The sequence below is a fragment of the Silene latifolia genome, chromosome 2 (genome assembly GCF_048544455.1).
Source record: "Silene latifolia isolate original U9 population chromosome 2, ASM4854445v1, whole genome shotgun sequence".
Classification (NCBI taxonomy): domain Eukaryota; kingdom Viridiplantae; phylum Streptophyta; class Magnoliopsida; order Caryophyllales; family Caryophyllaceae; genus Silene; species Silene latifolia.
This window is the reverse complement of record NC_133527.1, coordinates 190,254,835-190,276,951: the sequence shown is the minus strand read 5'-3', so window position 1 is coordinate 190,276,951 and position 22,117 is coordinate 190,254,835. Positions and strand designations below refer to the sequence as shown.

The 22,117-nt window shown below is 35.8% G+C and overlaps 1 protein-coding gene, 1 long non-coding RNA gene and 1 pseudogene across 3 annotated transcripts; 1 reads left to right on the top strand and 2 right to left on the bottom strand.

Annotated features, from left to right (window-relative positions):
* Positions 1-19: 19 nt before the first annotated feature.
* LOC141644001 (ceramide synthase 1 LOH3-like) lies at positions 20-4,219 on the bottom strand (annotated as a pseudogene).
* LOC141644000 (3-hydroxyisobutyryl-CoA hydrolase-like protein 1, mitochondrial) lies at positions 4,219-7,616 on the top strand. The gene is made up of 9 exons (XM_074453417.1): positions 4,219-4,314; positions 4,454-4,539; positions 4,782-4,906; positions 5,014-5,074; positions 5,275-5,373; positions 5,481-5,582; positions 5,907-5,948; positions 6,681-6,802; positions 6,978-7,616. The coding sequence occupies exons 4-9, from the start codon at positions 5,015-5,017 to the stop codon at positions 7,033-7,035; spliced, it is 483 nt and encodes a 160-aa protein (XP_074309518.1). The 5' UTR covers positions 4,219-4,314; positions 4,454-4,539; positions 4,782-4,906; position 5,014; the 3' UTR covers positions 7,036-7,616.
* A 9,229-nt stretch (positions 7,617-16,845) lies between these two features.
* LOC141631946 (uncharacterized) lies at positions 16,846-18,035 on the bottom strand. 2 transcript variants are annotated; one of them, XR_012537734.1, is made up of 4 exons: positions 17,726-18,035; positions 17,388-17,580; positions 17,181-17,285; positions 16,846-17,090 (listed from the first exon to the last, which is right to left on the bottom strand). It is a non-coding gene; the product is annotated as an uncharacterized LOC141631946 (long non-coding RNA). The 2 variants fall into 2 exon arrangements; XR_012537735.1 differs by having other exon boundaries at positions 17,388-17,501.
* Positions 18,036-22,117: the final 4,082 nt, after the last annotated feature.

Here is a 22,117-nt window from a genome sequence, read left to right as displayed (position 1 = left end):
TTGCTTTGTATACTTCCCATTTAGCTCATAGCTTTGACCCGTCTTTGACTTGTCTCAATTCCGCCTTGATTTATTGTAAATCGAATCTCCTCTTTATTACTTCGCGTTACCTACAAATTATTATAATAAAGTAATATTAATAATAATATTAAATAAATATCCGACTAATTAATAAATAAAACTAAGACGGCTAACTATTATAAATTAGTAATTAAATGAGCTTATTAGACAATTAAGCACACAAAATCGAGTCAGAATTAGGTATAAATGCGGGGCAAAATGTAACCAAAATACGACTCATCAATAAACCATTTTATATCATACGTATCCAATTTATAACATCTAATACTAGTTTTATTTTAAATCGTAACAAGTCTTTCAAGTTTCAATTAGTTAGTAAGAGACTGTTCTTTTGGAGACCTACTAAATTGCGATATTTCTTATATTTAATGGTTTTGTGAAAGTTTTAGTAACTTACAGGTTTACACAAGTACCTAACTAGGAGATGTGGGTAAATAAACAGTAAGATCGTTCTGTTAATCCAGTGTAACCGTCACTTGAACATTGTTAACACTGATTACAGTGAAACTGAACATGGTCAGTCAAGACTACTACATTTCACATATTCACCCGATAACAAATTAACTCTTATAAATAGTAGCAAAATGAGAAAGATGAATTACACAAGAACGATCACGACACGAAAGCAAATTCTCACATGGTTTCGACAATTGAGGGCTTTTAATTAGTTGTTCACTAGTTTAATTTCAAGATTAATGTTCGTTTTGTGTTATTTCCGTCTCAATTGCTCCATACGACCTGACTACACGTACAATGCCGACCTCAACAAGATCAAGCTTCATGCTTGTCTTCGCCTTCAGAGTCTGCATCGCAAAAGTAGACAGTCCGTTAATTGATGCTTGGTGGCCAATTTTCCCACTGCCTCACTTTGCGTAAAACAAAACAGGAAGTAATATGAATGTATAATAACTAGTGGCTTACCAGAACGAACATCGTCAGTAAGTTTCCCTCTTCCGCGGATTTTCTTCATCAGCATACGAAATATTAGTACTCCCCAGTATATATTCAGGACCAGCAACCAGTACAGAAGTGTGTTGAACATATAATAATAGACAGGTCCTTCCACAGGATGCTTCTTCATATCAAGTATCGATGTTGAGTTTATGGATTCAAGTACCTAAGAGGGGGAGGGGGTGAATTAGGTACTATTTTAAAAATTTATAACTTCAACTTTATTGAATTAAAGTGAGTTACAAGAACAAAAGAGATTAGAGGATACTTTGAATAATATAGAAAGATTGAACAAGTATCACGATGAATGTTTGCTGAAGTATGAAAGCAACAATCGTTCTGACTGTATCTATTTGTCTAAGTTTGTGGAATATTACTGCACACCAAATGCGACAAAGATGATGAATCACATTACTTCTAAGTTTAAAAACAAAACAAACAAACAAAGTATAAAGCAAATGGAAATAAAGTAAACACTTGAACACGAGATTTTTGAATTGGTTCGGCAAGAAACTCAAGTGCCTACGTCCAATCTACCTTTTTATTACTTTTCTTTAGTGATCTACTCCGACAACTAAAAGACCCTTGTAATAAAAGACGCCAACCTACTCCGGTTGCAAAGCTAGTACAAGAACTACTCCGTTCTTATGACAAGCTAACTCGCAATCTACTCCGATTGCCAACTCACAACCTACTCCGGTTGTCAAGAGTTAAAGACTACTCCGTCATAAACTCTACTAACACACTTAGAATGTTATAGGATCAAGTTTCCACTAACACATTCTTAACAAAGAATAGAGGTGGACAACTTTTACAAGATCAACAATTCTTAAGCAAGAGAATTTAGTATAGAAAAGCAACAGTGGCCACGACTGTAGAAACTGAAGACACTTGAAGACTTTTAAAGGATTTTGCAAAGAACACGGTTTAAAGCTTTTAAAACAATTTGCAAAACATGAAAGAATTAATTCAGAAAAGTCTTGGGAAATAATGAAGGAGGGACTCGGTATTTATAGAGGAGGTGAGTGAAGGGGTTGCTAGGGTTTTGAAGGGTCAAAGACCTCACATGTGAAGGGCAATAGCAACCACCTAAAAACTTGCACCAAAAGGGAGTCTTTTGCAATGGTAAGAATAGAGAAAGAAGGTTTGAAAGATAATCTTAAATGCTCATGCAAAATCAGAAAACAAAGGATGTGAGACAAGTCACATGATGACAAGTTAACACAAATATGGCAAAAAGCATTTTTTGTTTTCTTAAAGACCAAAGGATTGAATTTGCACAAAGAGAAATATTTTGAATAATTCAAACCACTCTTTATTGGATACTACCTCCTTAATAAAAATCTGAATTTTTATCTTTGAAAAATATGAGTCACGTGAAAGCATTTGAAAGATAAAAAGGAAGCTTCAAGTTTTTACGAGTTGTGGCATAGTCCACTCAGCTGTTTACTTGTTGAAGCAACATCATCCGGATTTTTTCTATTACTCTACTATACTTAACTTTCTTGCTTGTACATTAGATGACACACGACTAATTACAATGGGATAATAAACAACTTCAACACTTCTTAATCCAAGCTTGATTACATCATTAATCCTGAAAAGGTAAACTAAGATAACACAAATCAAATGGGCATGTTATCATCAACATAAGGAACCCAACAATCGATATAACTTCGTAGCTGCCATACAAAAGAGGAAGTACGAATCAGACAAAGGTATATCAGAAACCAAGAGGAACGAGTAGAAATGAGTAGAAGGTCGGGAATTGCGAACCTTGTACTCTAGAGGATCCAAAAAGGGTAATATGTTAGGCGAAGCACAACCCACGATATTACAAAGAGACCGAAGGAGATGCTGGCAATTGTTTCAGCACCACTATAAGTGGCCATCTTCGCAACCTCAAGAAACACGTCATTGGCATCATGGATAGCTAACACCACGGAACCAACACGAGAAAATTTGCATGAATGAAACAACATAAGAGTCCAATTATGTGTCGATATTCTTCAAGTCTGTCTGTAAACCGAAATTTGACAGAAAATAGAAGACTGAGACTGAAAACGCAACAACTAGTTCAGTATAAAGGATTACAATTGAAATTTTGGCCTTTATTTATGCGCAGCAGTAAGAAAATCGGTTAATGAAGAAAGACTCGAATATCTTACTTCATTTTCTGATCAGGCCAAACCTGATCTCCAGGCCCTTGCCAAAAGTACACAGTGTTACTGAACCACGGTTCATTATAAGTTACTGATAGAACAAGAATTTCTGCTGACAGATGGTATACGCATTTCCACGCTGATTCCTTAAACTTTCTTCACTTCTTTTTTCTCTCGACCAATCTTTTTCCTATTTTCTAGAAACAACAACAACAACATCAGAGCCTCTCAATTCAGCAAGCTCGTAAGAATTCAGGAAGGATGAAAACTAAAAATTACCTCAAACACAAATCTATCCAAGATTAAACGAACCAAGGGGAAGAACAGCGCGGACAATGGAAGAACAGCAAAATCATTAGATGTCGGGTAGGATTGGTGTTGCCAGTCGAGAGAGTGCAGCACATCCCTGAAACCCATATAAACCATATTGAAATTTTATGAACCAACAACTAAAAACGTAAACAATTCAATAGAACATATCCAAAAGTTCGGATCAGATTCAGATCGGATATCGGATCAATTTGAATAATCGGATTTTTTGCTCAGCCCTAGCCAGTTGCCACGTCTCCATGTAAAAGATTTATCATGATACGGTTAGTCTTCTTTGGCATTCAAGCATTAATTAAAATAAGAATCTACTTTAATAATAAAATGAGTTGATATATCACAAATTCTCATTAATGACGGACAAAATCTATCACGTAGCATTCCTACTATTAGAGGTAAACATGTTTATTAGAATCGGAGAGGGAGAATTGCATAGTAGTAACTGTCGTATTATTGATATTGTTCGTTCGTACTTCTAATTATATTGTACTACCGAAGATCACATAATATCTAACCTGCAAATATATTGTTTATCTAGAAAATCACAATATTATTGTTTACCATATATCACAATACCGTATGATGTTCATCTCTCATTAACATTCATAACATTAACTTAGTGGGAGACGGTCTCCCAGGAGACCTACTGGTACGTATATTGTCATGATCAAAGTTGACCTCGTTTGACCGTTAAATATATTCTTGCAGGAATTTTCACTTCCTGAAACACAAATCGGTCTGCATCCTGATTCCGGTGCATCCTATTACCTTCCCCGTTTACCCGGTTATCTTGGTGAGCTATATAACGTAACATAAATATCGTTTTAATTTGTTTATCGATTATATATCGTAATTACAATTTACAAATGTCTACTGATTTATTGCTAACAACTTCAAAAAAAATGTTCTGTTTCGGTATTGTAAAATTTCAGGGGAATATTTGGCCTTAGCCGGAGACCGTCTCAATGGAACAGAATTACTTGCTTGTGGACTAGCAACTCACTTTGTTCTTGCAAATGTTAGATTCTTCTACATTTTCTTGCTACATGTTTAATATGTTCTATTGAATTGTTTATGTTTTTAGAAATTTTCCTCACAAATTATGGAGAACATAAACAGCTCAATGAGACCGAGGAAGTACAAGTTATTTTTCCATTATAGTACTTTATTTTTGAAGTTGGTTTTCAAGTCGTCGTACCTAATATTTTTTTCTTTCCGAGATCGGGTCCAATTTACTAAATGGTATGGTTTTCCTTTCAGAAAATTCCCTTAATTGAGGAGAAGCTTGCACAACTAGAGACGAATGATGAATCAGATGTAGGCCGTCTCCTTGACAATCACAGTGACGATCCAGCACACCTTCACGCGAAAAGTATCCTCAATAGGTATACAAAAACACGCAACATAAGTTATTAATCTTAATGTTTCATATCTATTTCTTAAAATACGAAGTAAAATTGACTATTGACTTGTGTATTGATCACTGTTATAGGATGGAGATGATAAATAAGTGCTTCGGATGTGATTCAGTTGAGGGTATTATTGATGCCTTGGTACGAATTTTTGCCTTTCACTTGAAATAATACCTCGTAGGAATATGAGATGACGACACTGATCAGTGTACCCAATCTCGATATGATACCACCCTCTCACATGCAATAATGATGCCATGGGCCTACATAAGAGCATGTAGGAGAGTGGTACCGAGATTGAATATAGCGATATTAACAGTCGTCATGAATTAATTATTTAGGAAAACAAAGCTAGTGGAGCAGACAAGGTCTGGAGTAACTCAGTTGTAAAGAAGCTCAAAACAGCCTCACCTTTATGCTTAAAAGTTGCCCTTAAATCGGTGAGTATAATTGTTCAATTTCTCTTCAATGTTAATTTTTTCCAAGAGGATTAAATACAAGTGAGTCTAACATTCTATGAAAACTGAACTTTAATTTGGTGATGCAGATTAGACTAGGTAGATCCCAAACCATTGAGCAATGCTTGGTTCGTGAATATTGGATGACCGTCCAAGCCTTTCATGGTCTCGTTTCCAAGGATTTCTATGAGGTATGTATGCTTCTTTTGTTGTGAAGATGTAAACATGGTTAAAAATGTCGATAGCACAAAATGTCAGCTGAGTTAGTAAAGTCATAAAAAATGGTACTCATGAGTCAAAATCTGAGTTCAAATCTCGTCAGTATTAAAATCGTCTTTGTGACACCTTTTATACCAATTAAAAAAAATGTCAACTAATTAAGCTAATATTATGGTCTAAAGATCATTTTCAAAATTATTCTCCTGCTTGATTATTTATTAAAAGTTTACAAGTTTCAATCAAAGCTACAATTTTAATTATTGTATTATGTTAATAATCCAAATTGATTATTGTAGGGTGTTCGATCGCGATTAGTGGATAAAACATTTTCACCCAAGGTAATTTTATCAAGAACGATTATTCACTAGATTTTTATTAACAAATATAATGAAGGTAATGTTGTTTAGCAATGTTAGGGTGCAAACTCTTGTCCCACATCGGTAGAATAAAGATGAAAGGTCATCTTTATAAGTATCTACTAAATATAATAGTACGAGGCCTTTTGGGAAGGAGCCCAAGAGTAAATCCGTGAGGGCTTGGCCCAAAGCGGACAATATCGTACTATTATGGGTTGTGGACACAGATGCAACAGAGGCCCAACACAGGGATATTCACGCTTCCGCACAACAAGTGGTATCAGAGCCCAAGGTTCGACTTGGGCTAGACACGAGGACGCATCAGCAGGCCCAAGACTTGAAGGTGGACTTACACTATAAGACGTGGAATTCCTATAGCTCGGGGGAGAGCTAATATGTTCGCGAGAAGCGACATGGTATAATAGTACGAGGCCTTTTGGGAAGGAGCCCAAGAGTAAATCCGTGAGGGCTTGGCCCAAAGCGGACAATATCGTACTATTATGGGTTGTGGACACAGATGCAACAGAGGCCCAACACAGGGATATTCACGCTTCCGCACAACAAGCAATATAGACCTTCGAACCCCTTTATCCTGCAATCTGCGAAATCCATTGAAACAATGGGCCTGATGTTATTATTGTACGCTGTTGTATAATGAAGGAATCAATTTTACGGTCATAACGTATAATTTGTATTTTGTTTTGAAAATGACAGTGGAATCCAGCATCGTTAGACCAAGTATCTGAAGAGAGGGTGAATCAATATTTCTCGGCATTGAGTCCGACTGAACTACCTCTTGAACTACCCGTCGATATCTTGCAACCTTCAACGATTAGGTAAATGTTTGATTATTACCTTCTTGTACTATAGTAACTATTTTCAGTAATAACACGGTGGAATCTCACTAAAAGCGAAACTGAAAAGATATTTTCAGTAGTAACTATTTTCATTTCTTCATTGTACGCAGTAATTTATTCTAACCTGGTGATAACTTGTGTGATAATTTTGCAGGTTTGAGAACTGTTTTGGTTCCAAGAAATCTTACAATCTTGTACAAGCAAGACTATGAGATAAGTAATATATTGGATACGGAGTATATTCTACTACAATGCAATAAGTTTTACACAAATTCTTATTTCGATCAGACCGCAAGATCCGTCTGAAATAATAAGACCGACCGCTTCCTCTCACAAAATACCCATTTAGGAAGTGAGTGGGAAAGCACATGGGGTGTCCCACCACCCATGTGATTTCCACTTGTGAGAGGTCTTATTGTTTCAGACGTATCTTGCGGTCTGAAGCAAGACGAACTGTAAGTTTTAACATGTACGGATTACTCAGTAACTAACTATGTTAATTTATTCTACTACAATGCAATAAGTTTTAACATGTACGGATTACTCAGTAACTAACTATGTTAATTTATTCATGGTGACGCCCTTCAAATTAATCTTATTTATTATTCACATAATAGAATACGTTAAAGAAGAAAAATGTTGCGATGCATAAAACAATACTCCGTATATGTCTTGAACCAGCTATGATAAAATAAGGAGCATCAACAGCCGTGGGGATTATGATTATCTAAAGGCCAAAGAGGGAAATTAAGACATTCTACACCGGGGCTGCCGACGTCTCATCATCCATCTCCTGCACACCATTCACCAACACCGGCATTAGTGTTGATTGTAATCATCAATTGTCCTAAATTAAACATACTTCCTTTATTCTCATCATTTATTTGTTTTGATATAGAGACCAAAAAAATGACAAAGATGGGTGAAAAGTAATCATAAACTAAAGACTTATAGATTCTCTATCCACACAAACCCTAGATTCTCTCCACAACCTAGATTCCCAATTCCAAACCCTAGATTCTCAATTCACACAAAGAATTCTATCACATAGTCACTTGCTCACTTCTATTGTCCACTTACGGCTTACCCGCTTATATAAACTTACCAAAAATAGAAATAAATAACAATTAAGTAATATACCCAAAAATGAAATAGAGAGTACCTGACAAGCCCAGGCTCCAGGAATGTTGAAAGTTGGGTTCAAAGATTCGAGGGTCGAAATAGCAGCCATTTTCACAGAAACTGTAACTGGAACTATTTGATTTGCTTGATTTTGTGTATTGCTAATTTGCTATGCGTTCTTTGTTTATCGTCTCTCTATTTATAGAGCTTCTATATCTAATTATTTAATTATTTTAATTAATAAATTTAATTCAAACATACAAGCATACAACACGTGATGCAATCAATGAGTAATTATTGCGGAGTATCAACTTTTATGATCATCAAAACTTAACGTACACCAAAAACATACTCCCTCTATTTTTCTTTATATGACTTTCGAAATGACATTTCGAGACACACTTCTCTCTTCAATATCTCTTAAATGGTCGAACCTTGGGCTCTGATACCACTTGTTGTGCGGAAGCGTGAGAATCCCGTGTTGGGCCTCTGCTGCATCTGTGTCCACTGTTCATAATAGTACGATATTGTCCGCTTTGGGCCAAGCCCTCACGGATTTACTTTTGGGCTCCTTCCCTAAAGGCCTCGTACTATTATATTTTCTGGATACTTATAAAAATGATCTTCCATCTTTATTCTACTGATGTGGTACAAGGATTTACACCCTAACACTACTAATTCGCAATATTTATTTTACTTTATTCCATCGAATTGTGAACAATTCGAGTACTTTGATATATAGTGACAAGGCATTGCAATTTGCAAGTGACGTCAAGAAATACACACTAGTTTTATTTGTTAATTTAGATTAAGAAAACTGCATTTTTTACACGGGAGTAAAATTAATAAAATAGATAAAACTAAATAGTTGATGCGAGTCTGACCACACGTAGTAATAACAAAATCAATTTAGAGTGGACACAAATTTTATTATATGGATCAAATTTAGAGGGGACCGGACTTGATTTGAATGATTGCAAGGGCGGGTCTGACTGACCACACATAGTAATAAAGGCTCGTTATGATGAGTCGAGATTATACTCCGTCTGATCCAGACAGATGTAAACATAAATAAAAAGTGTGTATTTAAGAAAAAGTAGAAAAGTGAGAGATTATTGCATTATTATGAAGCTTCTCACATAATAAGGTGAAAAAGTTATTAAAATTTTTTTCCTTGATATATCTCCCACTAATTTAGTGGGAGACGATTTCATAAAACCTACTGTTATAATTATCAATAGGTCTCGGTATAGACGGGTGGAGCGTATAGACGGGTAAAGACCTCTAATAAAATGGGTAGGGGGGACAAGGTGGGGCACCCCCATATGCTTCCCACTTCATGGCAAATGGGTATTTTGTGAGGGGAAATGGTATCCGTTTATAATGAGAATTTGTGTATAATTATAGGGTGGTTTGCATAATTGCACAAGTGGGTCACACTGGCCACACGTAGTAATAACAACATCAATTTAGAGGGGACACAAATCTTATTATATGGATCAAATTGAGAGAGTCCCCGACTTGATTTGAATGATTGCATGGGTGGGTCTGGCTTACCATACATAATAATAAAGGCTCCTTGTGATGAGTCTGAATGGAGTATGAATCAAAATCAATAATAATTATTATTATTATTAGTCATGAGTGACAGAAGCAAAATTATTTAAATAGTTATATTGTTGATGAAACAATATGTTGGACGGTAGATTTACACGAGGTGTATGAGACTTTTATACACCATCAATTACGGCTGAGCAAAATTATACGATACGGTTTTATTATACGTATTCGATACGATATACAAATTTAATTATACGGATATCCGATACGAATTTCCGGATATTCGATACAGTTCTTTAAAAACCGTATCGGATAAGGATCGGCTAACATGAAACCGGATATACGGTATCCGATACGGTTGCCTTTTTTCTAGAATAAAATATTAAAATATATACATAAATCACAAAATATCTAATATGTCGGTGATTAAACCTTCTTGGTATTAAACTTTATAAGTTATTTACTCTGATACATTTTTAAAACACTTTTAAGTTACTAAAAAAATCAACAATTACATATAGAAAAGAAAAAAAAAATATATCAATTTACATAAGTGAGGTTGAAAACCGGATGCCGGATATACGGTTTCTGGATATACGAAAAAACCGGATATGCGGTTTCCGTATATACGGAAAAACCGTATTGGATAAGGATACTAAAAAAGGAGATTTGAAAACCGGATATCCGATACGATTACAAAAACCGTATCGGATATCCGGTTTTGCTCACCCCTACCACCAATTAATCAAATACGAAGTAGAGTAGGTCTCCTGAGAGACGATATCTTAATAAGCTTTATTGAGAGATCATTGTATAATTTTAAGAAAAAGTAGTACTAAAGGTAATAAAATAGGTACAAACCATGATTAATGATAAAATGAGTACATTTATTATGTAAATAGGTCGAAATTACTATGTTACGATCAAAAGCAAAAGGGGTACGAAATACAAATAAAAGGGTACGAAAGATTGGTCTCTCAATAACTTAGTGAGAGGCCGTCTCTCTTAAGTTTTAGTGTACGAAGTAATATTTACTTATCTACTATTAAACAATGTTAGGAAATTAGTGTCAATCTCCCACGCGCAACGAAAGCAACCAATTGACAAGTAAGCCGTAAAAGTAAATAAATGTAAGCAATATTAAGATGAGACGATATTTCAGGGTAAAACCCATGGCAAAACCTTCCAAACCGATAGTAAAACCCACTAGCCAAATAGACTAGAATCCACTATAATAATATAGTACCAGTACAACGTAACCGTCCCGAATTAATACCAAATCGAAACCCACAATAATATAAGATAACAATCTCTAGCCCTCCAGTAATATTAGTTAATGCCACTAATATCACCCCTAGAGTAACCTCCTAAATTATTGTATAAAAACACCCGTTATACTGCCTCTCACCCTCAAACCCGACTTGCTATTTTCTACCAAGCTAAGTCACCTTGTTTGATATTTTGTTGTGAGATGCATTTTCCAAAAGATTTGGCATCCTTTATATAGCTACGTAAAATAACGTTGGATTTTAAAATCATAAATTATTCTACGTTAACAAAACAAATGAATTAAATAATTCATTCGTTTTCACCAAACAAGTAACTTTCACGGAATTCAATCAGCATTCTCAATTTTATGCTTTGGACCAACCAACTCGCGGATCTGCCCCTGAAAGTAATGTTAAATAATGAATTAACATACATTTAACATCACCAAATGTTACATATGCAATGTGACACTTTCCCATTAAAGCTTGTGTTGGATGTTTTAACCCAACAAATCTCCCCTTTCAACACAAGAGACCATAACCGAAGAATCTACCATTGGCCTTATGAAATCAGCAGCTGCACACCCGAGTTAGTATCTGGTCCTCACCCTAACTCACTATCACGGCCAATGCACCGTGTACAACCTAAACCCAGTCAATGACGTTACTTGACTCCGAAGAGAAACCTCTTGCTCTCCACCTTTCTAATAGAAGAAATTTTACCTTTGCGCCCATGCTGTAACCTGAAAACAATCTACCTTCGTCGCCTCTTCCGCAAACGAAACACGTGCACGACTTTTCCGTTTCCAGCTATCCTTTGAGGTTTTTACTGCATATGCATCCATACGGTATAAACCACGACGTAGCTCCTCCTTCATGAGGAACAGAAATGGGTTGAATTACAATTTCTGCGTCGGCTCGAATCCGACCGGTTCCTACAGCGCCAATAGCCTCGGCTTACAAGCCTTGCTTGCCCAATGACGGACATGTTCCTCGTCCTTTTGCCTATACCTAATCCGGTCTACTGGAGCTACCCATTTCGATCAATTAGCCAGTGAGCGAATGTGTGTAAGCCTAGTCAAACATGAGGGTAAGGAACTTTGGATGAACTAATGCGAATGGGGGAAACCACGGCTTAGGACGTTTCACCCCTGCAATTACTCCCCCATGAGCTTTACACCCATAACCCTCGGAGTCTAGTTGACTAAGTGAAATTAAATTCTGCCGCAACTTTGGAACATACAAAATACTCCCTCCTATTCTAAATTACTCTCCCTATTTCTTTTTCCGTCTATTCACAATACTCTCCCTATTTCCTTATTTGACAAACTTTTATACTTATTTTAATCACCCTACCCCACAACAATACCTCACAATACTCATACTTTATCTTATTTTAATCCCCTTACCCCACAACAATACTTATTTTAATCACCTTACCCCACAACAATACTTATTTTAATCACACAATACCTTCCCCCTCTCCAATCTCCTACCCCACTAAAATACCTGACCATATAATACTCCCCTCCCTTAATTCTCGTACCCTCCATGAAAGAGGAGGTTATTATTAAGAATAAGAGGGAGTATATAACTCCACTCACACATGGAAGAGGAGCCATAAAAATATACCTAAAAAAAATTCACTAATAATACACACCAATCAATAGGTGTTAAGATTATAGTGAGGGAGATGAATGTATAAGGGAGAATGAATTGTATTATTGAGTTGTGTGTTACATCGATATGGTGAGGTATTATATAATACCTCCCAACTTAACCCTAACCCTGATATGGCAAACCCTAATGGTAGCCGGGCTTAGTATAAGCCCAATCTCCTAATACCCTCCCGCAATCGTAAAGGCAGTACGTAGTACGAACTTTACGATTGGAGAATTACAAAAAAAAAATATAAAAAGAAATCGTCATCTATTCTTCATCTTCGTGACAAAAAAATCAAAATCTTCATCTCTTCATCTCTTCTCCATCTTCATTAATTTCTTCGCAAGGTTGGTAAGATAAACGAGTATTAAGACTCGTTAGAAATTTTCTCGAACAAGAACGTTAATTTTTTCGGACTTGTCGAAAGTATGAGTTAATTTGCAGGAACCCTAATCGAACCTGACAAATATCAATAAAACGGAAAATTATCCGTTAATTTCAAGATTTGGAGAACGTTGAGCTTTTCGAACTCCATATATATCAAATTAAATTGGGAGGTATTATATAATACCTCACCATATCGATGTAACACACAACTCAATAATACAATTCATTCTCCCTTATACATTCATCTCCCTCACTATAATCTTAACATGGTATCAGAGCCCAAGGCAAAAAAAAGACCTGGGTCTCGTGTTTAAAACTGAGCCTTTATGTGCACCGACCCGCCGTGAGGATGTCCAGTCCCTCCGGTTTCAGCATGAGGAAGTCCAGTCCCTCGGGTCGAGTGAGCATTGTGACGGCTGTGAGGATGTCCAGTCCCTCCAGACCGATCTTTAAGTGGGCTCACAAGTGAGGAGGTGTGTTGGAGTATAAATCCACTTGTGAGTCCCACATCGGTGAAAAAGAGAGAGATTGTCTATCTTATAAGGCGTATGGGTGTTTCTCCCATTGCCAATTGGTTTTGGGAGATAAGAGCATTCTTGGGCTTGTCAGTTAGACTTCTCTCTTCCATCGCGGGTAAGGCCAGGCCCATCTCGTGTTTATTATGGTATCAGAGCCCATGGCTAAAGACCTGGGTCTCGTGTTTAAAACTGTGCCTTTATGTGCACCGACCCGCCGTGAGGATGTCCAGTCCCTCCGGTTTCAGCATGAGGAAGTCCAGTCCCTCGGGTCGAGTGAGCACTGTGACGGCTGTGAGGATGTCCAGTCCCTCCAGACCGATATTTAAGTGGGCTCACAAGTGAGGGGGTGTGTTGGAGTATAAATCCACTTGTGAGTCCCACATCGGTGAAAAAGAGTCTATCTTATAAGGCCTAGGGGTGTTTCTCCCATTGCCAATTGGTTTTGGGAGATAAGAGCATTCTTGGGCTTGTGAGTTAGACTTCTCTCCTCCACCGCGGGTAAGGCCAGACCCATCTCGTGTTTATTAATAGGTCTTCTGAAAGACCGTCTCAGGACGGATGAAATACTTCCACCGCTCAATTGCTTTTTTACGTTTTCTACTTTAGGTTCTTCTTAATTGTTTACTTTTCAATTTTGTTAAGTATGCATATGAAAGTAGAGATACGCCACTAACTTGCACTTTTTTAATATCTGTGTAAAAATTAAAGTAAATGTAAAAAATTTAATATAACAGAAAAAATATTATTTTATTAAATTCTGGTGTTATGACATTATACAAAATGTGGCTATTTCACTAGACTCCCAATGCAAATTTTTTGGAATTTTTTTCCAATATAGGGTTTTCTAACAAACAAATTAGCGAAATGGGTTGATTTTCAAACTATTTTTCCAAAATGGGTCCACGTAGGATCCGATTTGGCGAAGCTGGGTTAAGAATTCAAGTCGCTGCATCGGTGAATGGTTTTACATTAAGTCGCTCAGCCACTAAGCGACCATAGTGAACGCCAAAAAAACAATTCAAAAATGAAGTTAGCTGGAATCAAACTCAAGACCTTTCGCCCAAATAAGGGTCATAATGTGTACTAATCTACCAATGCTATACGCATATCTCTATGCTGAAATGTAGCACTTAAATAGTTAAATACCGTAATTAGTTGTCCCTGTGTTATTTGCATTAGATTAGTTTTTTTTTTTGTAATAACAGGCGGTTCCACTCTTGCGGCTCTATAGATTGTGGGAGACAGACCCTAATGTAGGAATCGTTCTTCTAAAGGTATATGATTACCCTAATTTAACACCATCTTTGTTTCGTAACTCGTTGAAATTTATTTAATTTCTCTCTTATAAAACGGTTTTACAGTGTTAAAAAAAAACTATTAGCAGTTGCGCTAATAATTTTTGTTTGTTGTTTTTTGTTACTTATAGGGAAATGGCCCAGCTTTCTCTGCGGGAGGGGATGTTAAGATCTATTACAAACTGATTGCAGGCAAGAATTTACTATAAAATTTTCATGTCCCAATTATTTGTTTAACTTGATTACTGTAAAATCTTGTAATTGTATGAAGGTGAATATGTAATTGTATGATTAAGAATATGAATGTGTAACAATATTAACTGAATGATACTGATTTGTATATTATAATTGTGTGATCAATATAATGAGCTCTCTTAGTATATATAGGGAGAGCTATAACAGAATTTGAGCTAACTAATTCTTAACAAACATAGTTTGAGTAACTACGGTTAGTTGGAGGAGTTAGTTAATTCTAACTAACTGTATTATATCTAATATACCCCCCTCAAGCTAGGTATTATTCAAGGACAGACCTAGCTTGCGTACAAAAAAATTATGCTGATCTGCACCTAAAGCCTTTGTCATAATGTCAGCAACTTGTACACCAGTTCTGATATGCCTGGTAGAAAGAAAGCCTTCATCTTGTTTTTCCCTCACGTAATGACAGTCGATACTGAGGTGCTTTGTACGCTCATGGAAGACTGGATTTGCGGATATATGGAGGGCTGCTTTATTGTCACAATATAAAGGGATTGGCTTAGGTACCTTTATCCTTAGATCAAGTAGCAATCTATCCAACCAAACAAGTTCAGATGTAGTAAAGGAAAGACATCTATACTCTGATTCAGCCGAGCTCTTGCTAATAGTCGGCTGTTTCTTTGTCTTCCAAGAGATTAAAGAGTCTCCTAGGAAGATGCAATAACCACTGAGGGATCTGCTAGTGAACTGGCATTGACCCCAATCAGCGTCACTATATGCTGTCACTGCAGCAGCAGCCTGAGATTTGTAGTACAACCCTGCATTCACTGTCCCTTTTAAATACTTTACCACATGTAAAGCTGCCTGGAAGTGGGGCACTCTAGGTGTACTAACAAACTGGCTAAGGTGCTGTACAGTGTAGGACAGATCAGGTCTTGACAAATTCAAGTAAAGTAGCCTGCCTATTAATCGCCTGTACTTTTCAGGATCATCCAAAAGTGCACCTGAATCTGTAGATAACTTCAAACCTCTTTGTAAAGGAAAAGCTGCAGCATTACAATCTTCCATCTGTAGGTCCTTGAGAATGTCCAAAATATACTTTCGTTGGTTTATCATAATACCACTTGTGTTTCTTGAGATCTCTAAGCCCAAAAAATACCTCATAAGTCCCAAATCTTTTATAGAAAATGTCTCATCCAATCCTTTCTTGACAGCACTTATCTCTGATAATGATGTCCCAGTTAATAAAATGTCATCAACATAGACTAACAAAACTGTAAAAGCCTCAACCTCAGGAGTATACTTGGTAAACAATGAATAATCTTGCTTAGATTGTTGATATCCCAACTTTAGTAAATATCTTGTCAATTCCTTGTTCCATTGCCTCGAAGCTTGCTTCAAACCATACAAGGATTTCCCACTAGTAGAAAAACCCCCTATAATGGCGGTCATAAATGGCCTTTTTATGGCGGTTTTTATAAATTATGGGTGCGCCGTATATCACGGGGTTGTTTAGCCTTTACGGCGGTTGTACAACCGCCACAATAGCTTAGCTACAGTGGCGGTTTTTCAACAAAACCGCCATTATAGGCTTAGATAAAACGACGGTTCTTACACAAAACCGCCACTGTAAGTCATATATAGTGGCGGTTATTGTTTGAAAAACCGCCACCATAGGTATTTAAATAATATCATATTGCACCACTATAGGTAAGCACAACGACGGTTGTTTTAATAGAACCGTCGTAAAAGGTAAAAAAACGACGGTTGTTGTTTCAGAACCGCCATTATAGGTAATTATAACGTCGGTTGTTAGGCGAAGAACCGCCAATAAAGGCAAAATATTTTTGAAATATTTAATTTTTTCACGTCGTTTCTGAAGGAACCGTCGTAAAAATTATTTATATTTTTTTTTAAATAATAATTAATTTTCTACGGAAATTTCAAAGAAGACTCCCCCCATAAATTTGATAATTCCAAATATTATATGAACACAATAAGACATGTCAAAAGAAATGTAACCACATTTATAGTATTCCTAACAACACACGTCCAGCAACAAACTTACATCAATCTCGCATCACATCCAACATAAAAATAACATCAATATCATTATTATCAAAGATGCATATCCAAGTGTATGAAAAATACATGCCTTAGTTGATAAACTAATCTATAAGTTCTCTAAACATTTAGTAGCCCACTCTTCTTTGATCTCATGAATATCGCCACTTGACATGCTTGATTCCTCCATAAGCTATAGTTAACAAATAGGTCAATTAGTAAGAACATAAATCAACAACTAGCTAGATAAATAAATCATACCAAGAACGGAAAAAAGATATACCTTCACAAATTCTTCTTCCTTTTTACTTGAAAAGTAAAAAGTTATGTTATACATCCATTTCATAACATAATAACCACACTCGTAATCCTTTGGTTGTTGAGGACACTAAAATTTATAGAAAAAATATGATATTAGTTATGTAATATATAAAATGTAATTATAATTCAAAGTTAGTTGTTAAAATATAGGAGATCATATTTCACTTACCAAGATGTCATCTTTGATGATGAGTTTATTATTCTTTCTATTGAAATTTCGCCTTCCGCCTTGCATGCAATGTATTGACCAAGCGTTTTGGAGTCTTTTTTTTATGTCCAATCTCTTTGGATTTTTTCGATCCGAATCCAAAATATAAATAGTGTTTAACCCCAAGCATGTAACGATCAACATCCAATGGTTGCTACACATGACATATAAGTTCATTTGTTGGAATTACTATCATTAAATAACCCTTAATAATAGTTTGGAGTATTATCATTAAATAACCCTTAATAATAAATCTTATATTATTAAAGTAATAAATTAAAAACAAATAAAATTATTACCTCTCATGAAATGCGCCAATGATGTAATTCTTTTCATCTTGAATCTTCCAAACATGAACAATATAATCTTCACATTCTCGCCCCCTATGCATATATTCACAAAGTTTCACCGGACACATGTATCCTACCAGTTTTGTTGCTTCGCTTTGAGTAGCATATTGATATAAGAAACTACATCGATTATATTAGCAAAGAAAGTATGAGTGAACGAAGAATGATACATAACGAACAAGTACAAAAAGTCCAAGCATACGAAAAAATATTAAGGTTTTATATAAATACATACCTTCCCCAAATTTGAAGCATAACAACATTTAGCCATTTATTTCTGAACATCTGCCTAATCTCGACAATCGTCAAAAAGCTCCTTGCGCTACCTTCTTTATAATTATAAACGGACTCATCTATCACCATCTCGATTGTGGCATTTTTCGACAAGGAACACAACTTATCTTCTAAAGAACAACAAAAAAAACCTAGTTTCTCAACCTCTTCCGCGCTTAGAGGTGTAACGTCGTCTTGTTCTTCACCACATGACGCCTTATTATTACCTTTTACCATAGCTTTTTCAACGGACTTAGCATTTAAAATAAAAACAAGTTAAATTAGACAAATGAAGTAATATAGCAGCAACCCTAAGCTATAAAAACGATAGATAAATTAACAAGCTCCAAACACATAAACTAATCTCAATAGTGCTTAAAGAAAGTTGGGCAGAACAAAACAATGACGAAATACAAGAATGTGTACACAGAGACCACTTATTTTGCCCAACAATGAAGAAAACACCAATTCTGTTCATAGATAATATGTGTAATTGTTGGTTGTATTGGTAGTTAAAACCGAGTTTAGAGTATTTTGAGAATTATTGCCATAGATTAGAGTATTCATATTAAATAACCCTATAAGAAATGATGATACTTACTTGCTTTCGAACTTTATTAGGGGACTCGCCCGTGTTTTTGGACGTGTTCTTGGAGTTTTCTTTTCTCTTAGGCTTTCGAGTCTTCGAATTGACCTTAATAATAAGAAAAAAAAATCATGGACAACGTAATATTAGCACATTAGTATATACTTTAATGGGTTTTTCTCATGTGTACCCCTTAATTTTTATGTTTTCTCATGTGTACCCCGTAATATTAGCACTTTAGTATATACTTTAATGGGTTTTTCTCATGTGGGTTCAGTCAAGTTGGAAGGCAAAGTCCAAGTCATAAGTCATCAGCTATCTGAGGAGTTAACAGAAGAATTGACGTTTGAAATTTTAATGGTCACGGATGCGATTAATTATAAAGCACAGGGGTATGAGCGAGAATTGTGAAAAAGAAGGGGTATATGTCAGATTATGACCTTATGGGTTCATTCTAAATTCACTATATTTTTAAGAGAAGAAAGTAAGAATAAATTTTGTGTACTTACCTCGTTTTCTTCTAATAAAATCAATGATTTGGGCCATTGAGCAAAGCTACCCTGTGCATCGCCGACCATTAAGAATCCAATCCACGGCAACGGAAGTGGTACATCCCCGCGTATGACTTTGTCGATGCAAACATGAGCGTTCTCCATGGTTAACAGTTTGTTGTGTACCATTTTACCCTCTACCCATGGGAAAACCATTCCTTCAGCAACAACGGTGAACTCCTTGTTCACATGTACAGCAAGCCGACAACGAACAGATTCCTATGATCATTAACATGATCAATAATATGAACATTTACGATCCATTAACATGATCATCCATTCTTGTACGAGAAAATAGAATTTGGATGCAAAAATAAGGTGAAAAACAAAGATAATCAACTACTTGAGATGAAGCAAATAACATCAAGAAGCCTGACCAGGAGGTTTCTTTATCGTTATGACATAACTTTTACACACTACAAGCTTTCACATTGTACATTGAAATACAATAAATTCAATGAAAAAAATTGGTAAATAAATATGTTGATATTACCTTTAATTCAACAAAAGGGTCAATTTGATGAGTAGAAATTTGATGAGTAGAATGACAGCTACTATGATCTCTTCGATGCATTGATGGATCCTGTAATGAACCTCCAGTAATAACATCTATATGAGACGTTTTTCCTATCAATTCCGCCCATTTCTTCTCCATCAGCACGTTCACTTCATCCATGGTTTCTCTCTTAGCCTCCTCCTTTGCTTCCCTCGTTACCTTTTCAATAAGCAATTGAATATCATCTTTAGAATAATTCTTTCCGTTAGTACTTCGACTTGCCGGTTTTCCAAAATATTTCTGGAGACCAACAAAACCTCCGACACCTCTTGTTCTGCCATTGTGTTCCGGCTTTCCTAATGCTTTGGTCAATGCATCTTCGAGTCTTGTAGGAACAAACTCTCCTGTCTTCTCCTTTTCCTTCCAATGTTTCTAAAAATAAAGTTTAAAAAATTAATCAAGACTATGAAATTTAATTAAATATAAGCTTTAATAAGAAATTTAACAAAGTTCCTATCAAATTACAGAGTTGACTCATGTTTGATTGTCTGCGAGCAGGAAGCCAGGAACAATGTCTACCACAGAGGATCCTGTGAAATTACTCGAAAACAATGATCAAATTCCAAAGTGAATTAATTTTATTGTTCATTAATTTAGTATAAATATCTTTGAAACTTGTCAAAATGAATTATAGCTGAAATGACTTAAATCTTAATCGTAGCTAACATTAAGGCCGTCTTAGGACGGGGATAGGAATGGGGCACGGATAGAACAAACAATTAAATGATTTCTCCTTCCAAATTTTTCCTATGTTGATTCAGCTTCTAGCCTAATTGGCTAACCAAACAAGGAAACTTGCAGCCCTCCCAGTTCCTCCAAATCTTCTATCGTAGTTCGGATGAGCATAATCGCATAACGTATGCATCTCACCTTATCCCCTATGTATGCAAATTCTAAAAAAACTTCAAGACACAACACCACTTTGGCTCTATCTAAATCATTAGCCTGTCTTATAATTCCTAAATGCAGAGCTCATCTAAATACACATATATGCAATTAAACCACTCTTATAAACTAGCTCCGATCACACCTAGTCAACTTGAACCCACAGTCGCACAGAAAATATGAAAGACTAAAAAAGGGGCTGAGTTTACAAACATGGACATAAACCAGATGCTTAGAGTGTTCAGTACGGAGTACTTACTACTCAAGTATAGAAAAGCAAAACGGGAAGTGTCTATAATAGCCAATTCAGTGAAGCACTGTCAGGGTGATAGTTTATAAAGTTCATAATTTTGATATTTATACTAAATTAATGAACAATAAAATTTACTTACGTATTCTTCTATCACGTTCAGTGTTTGAGGTAGAGGAGCATTAGATGATGGAGTATGTGCTTTAATCCATAAATAACCCCGATCATTGATGCGTTTAGTTACTGAACTAAACACTTCTTTCACAAGAAGGGGATCAGCATCATCATTATCCAATTTCTTTTGCCTAAGTTCTTGCACAAGTTCTTCTTTGTACCATTTTTCTCTCTTTGCGGCATATCCAGATCTTCCCAAAAAATGTGGATGCTTGTTATGCCTTTGGGAGGCCTGAGCCTTTGCACTTTTTTCCTACAATTTGGTCACATATAATTTTGCATCACAATACAAATTACTTTCTTTAAACAGTAAATAACTTAACTATTACTTTAATCAATACTCACCAAGAAGCTCTTATTCCTGCGTTGCTTTTTAAATTCTTCCCAAACATCTGGCTTAATTTGATCATATTTACCAACAGGAGTATCGCCGACTACTTTTCCATCCTTATGTTTCATGGTCTTGGTAATGTAAGTGCGTGTTAATGTACACCTGAATTCTCTGAATGCTTTTGACATAATCTTTAGAACATCTGTTTTATTCGTGTCATCTTTAATCTTCCATGTGATCTACACAAGAAAAATAAAAATAATATCCAACCGATAATAAATTTCATACCAAACTCAGTAAGACAAAAACTAAACATTCAAATTATCAAATTTATTTGTTTTTCATACCTTTACTTCTTTCCAAAGTGTTTCTTTTTCGCCCAATGGTACCTTTCTCCAATCATTGTATGTGATCTTGATATTTTTAGCTAAAACGCCGATGTCAGTGACAAATTTGTCATGGTATTTTCCCACTGGCTGACCATACTCATTAAAATCAATAGACAGGTCTGTTGGATTTACTTCTTTTAAGTTCTTTCCAGTTGTCACGCCTCTCGTTTTTTGCCCTGGACCAGAGTCATTGACCTCATTTTCACTCACCTCATTTTCACTCATCTCATTTTCACTCATGTCGAGCACCTGAAATAAATGCACAATTGTTACTGCTACAGAGAGCCAAGATAAAAGATGCAGGGAAAAATAAAGGACATGTGGAACTCCTGGCTTGCTTACTGAT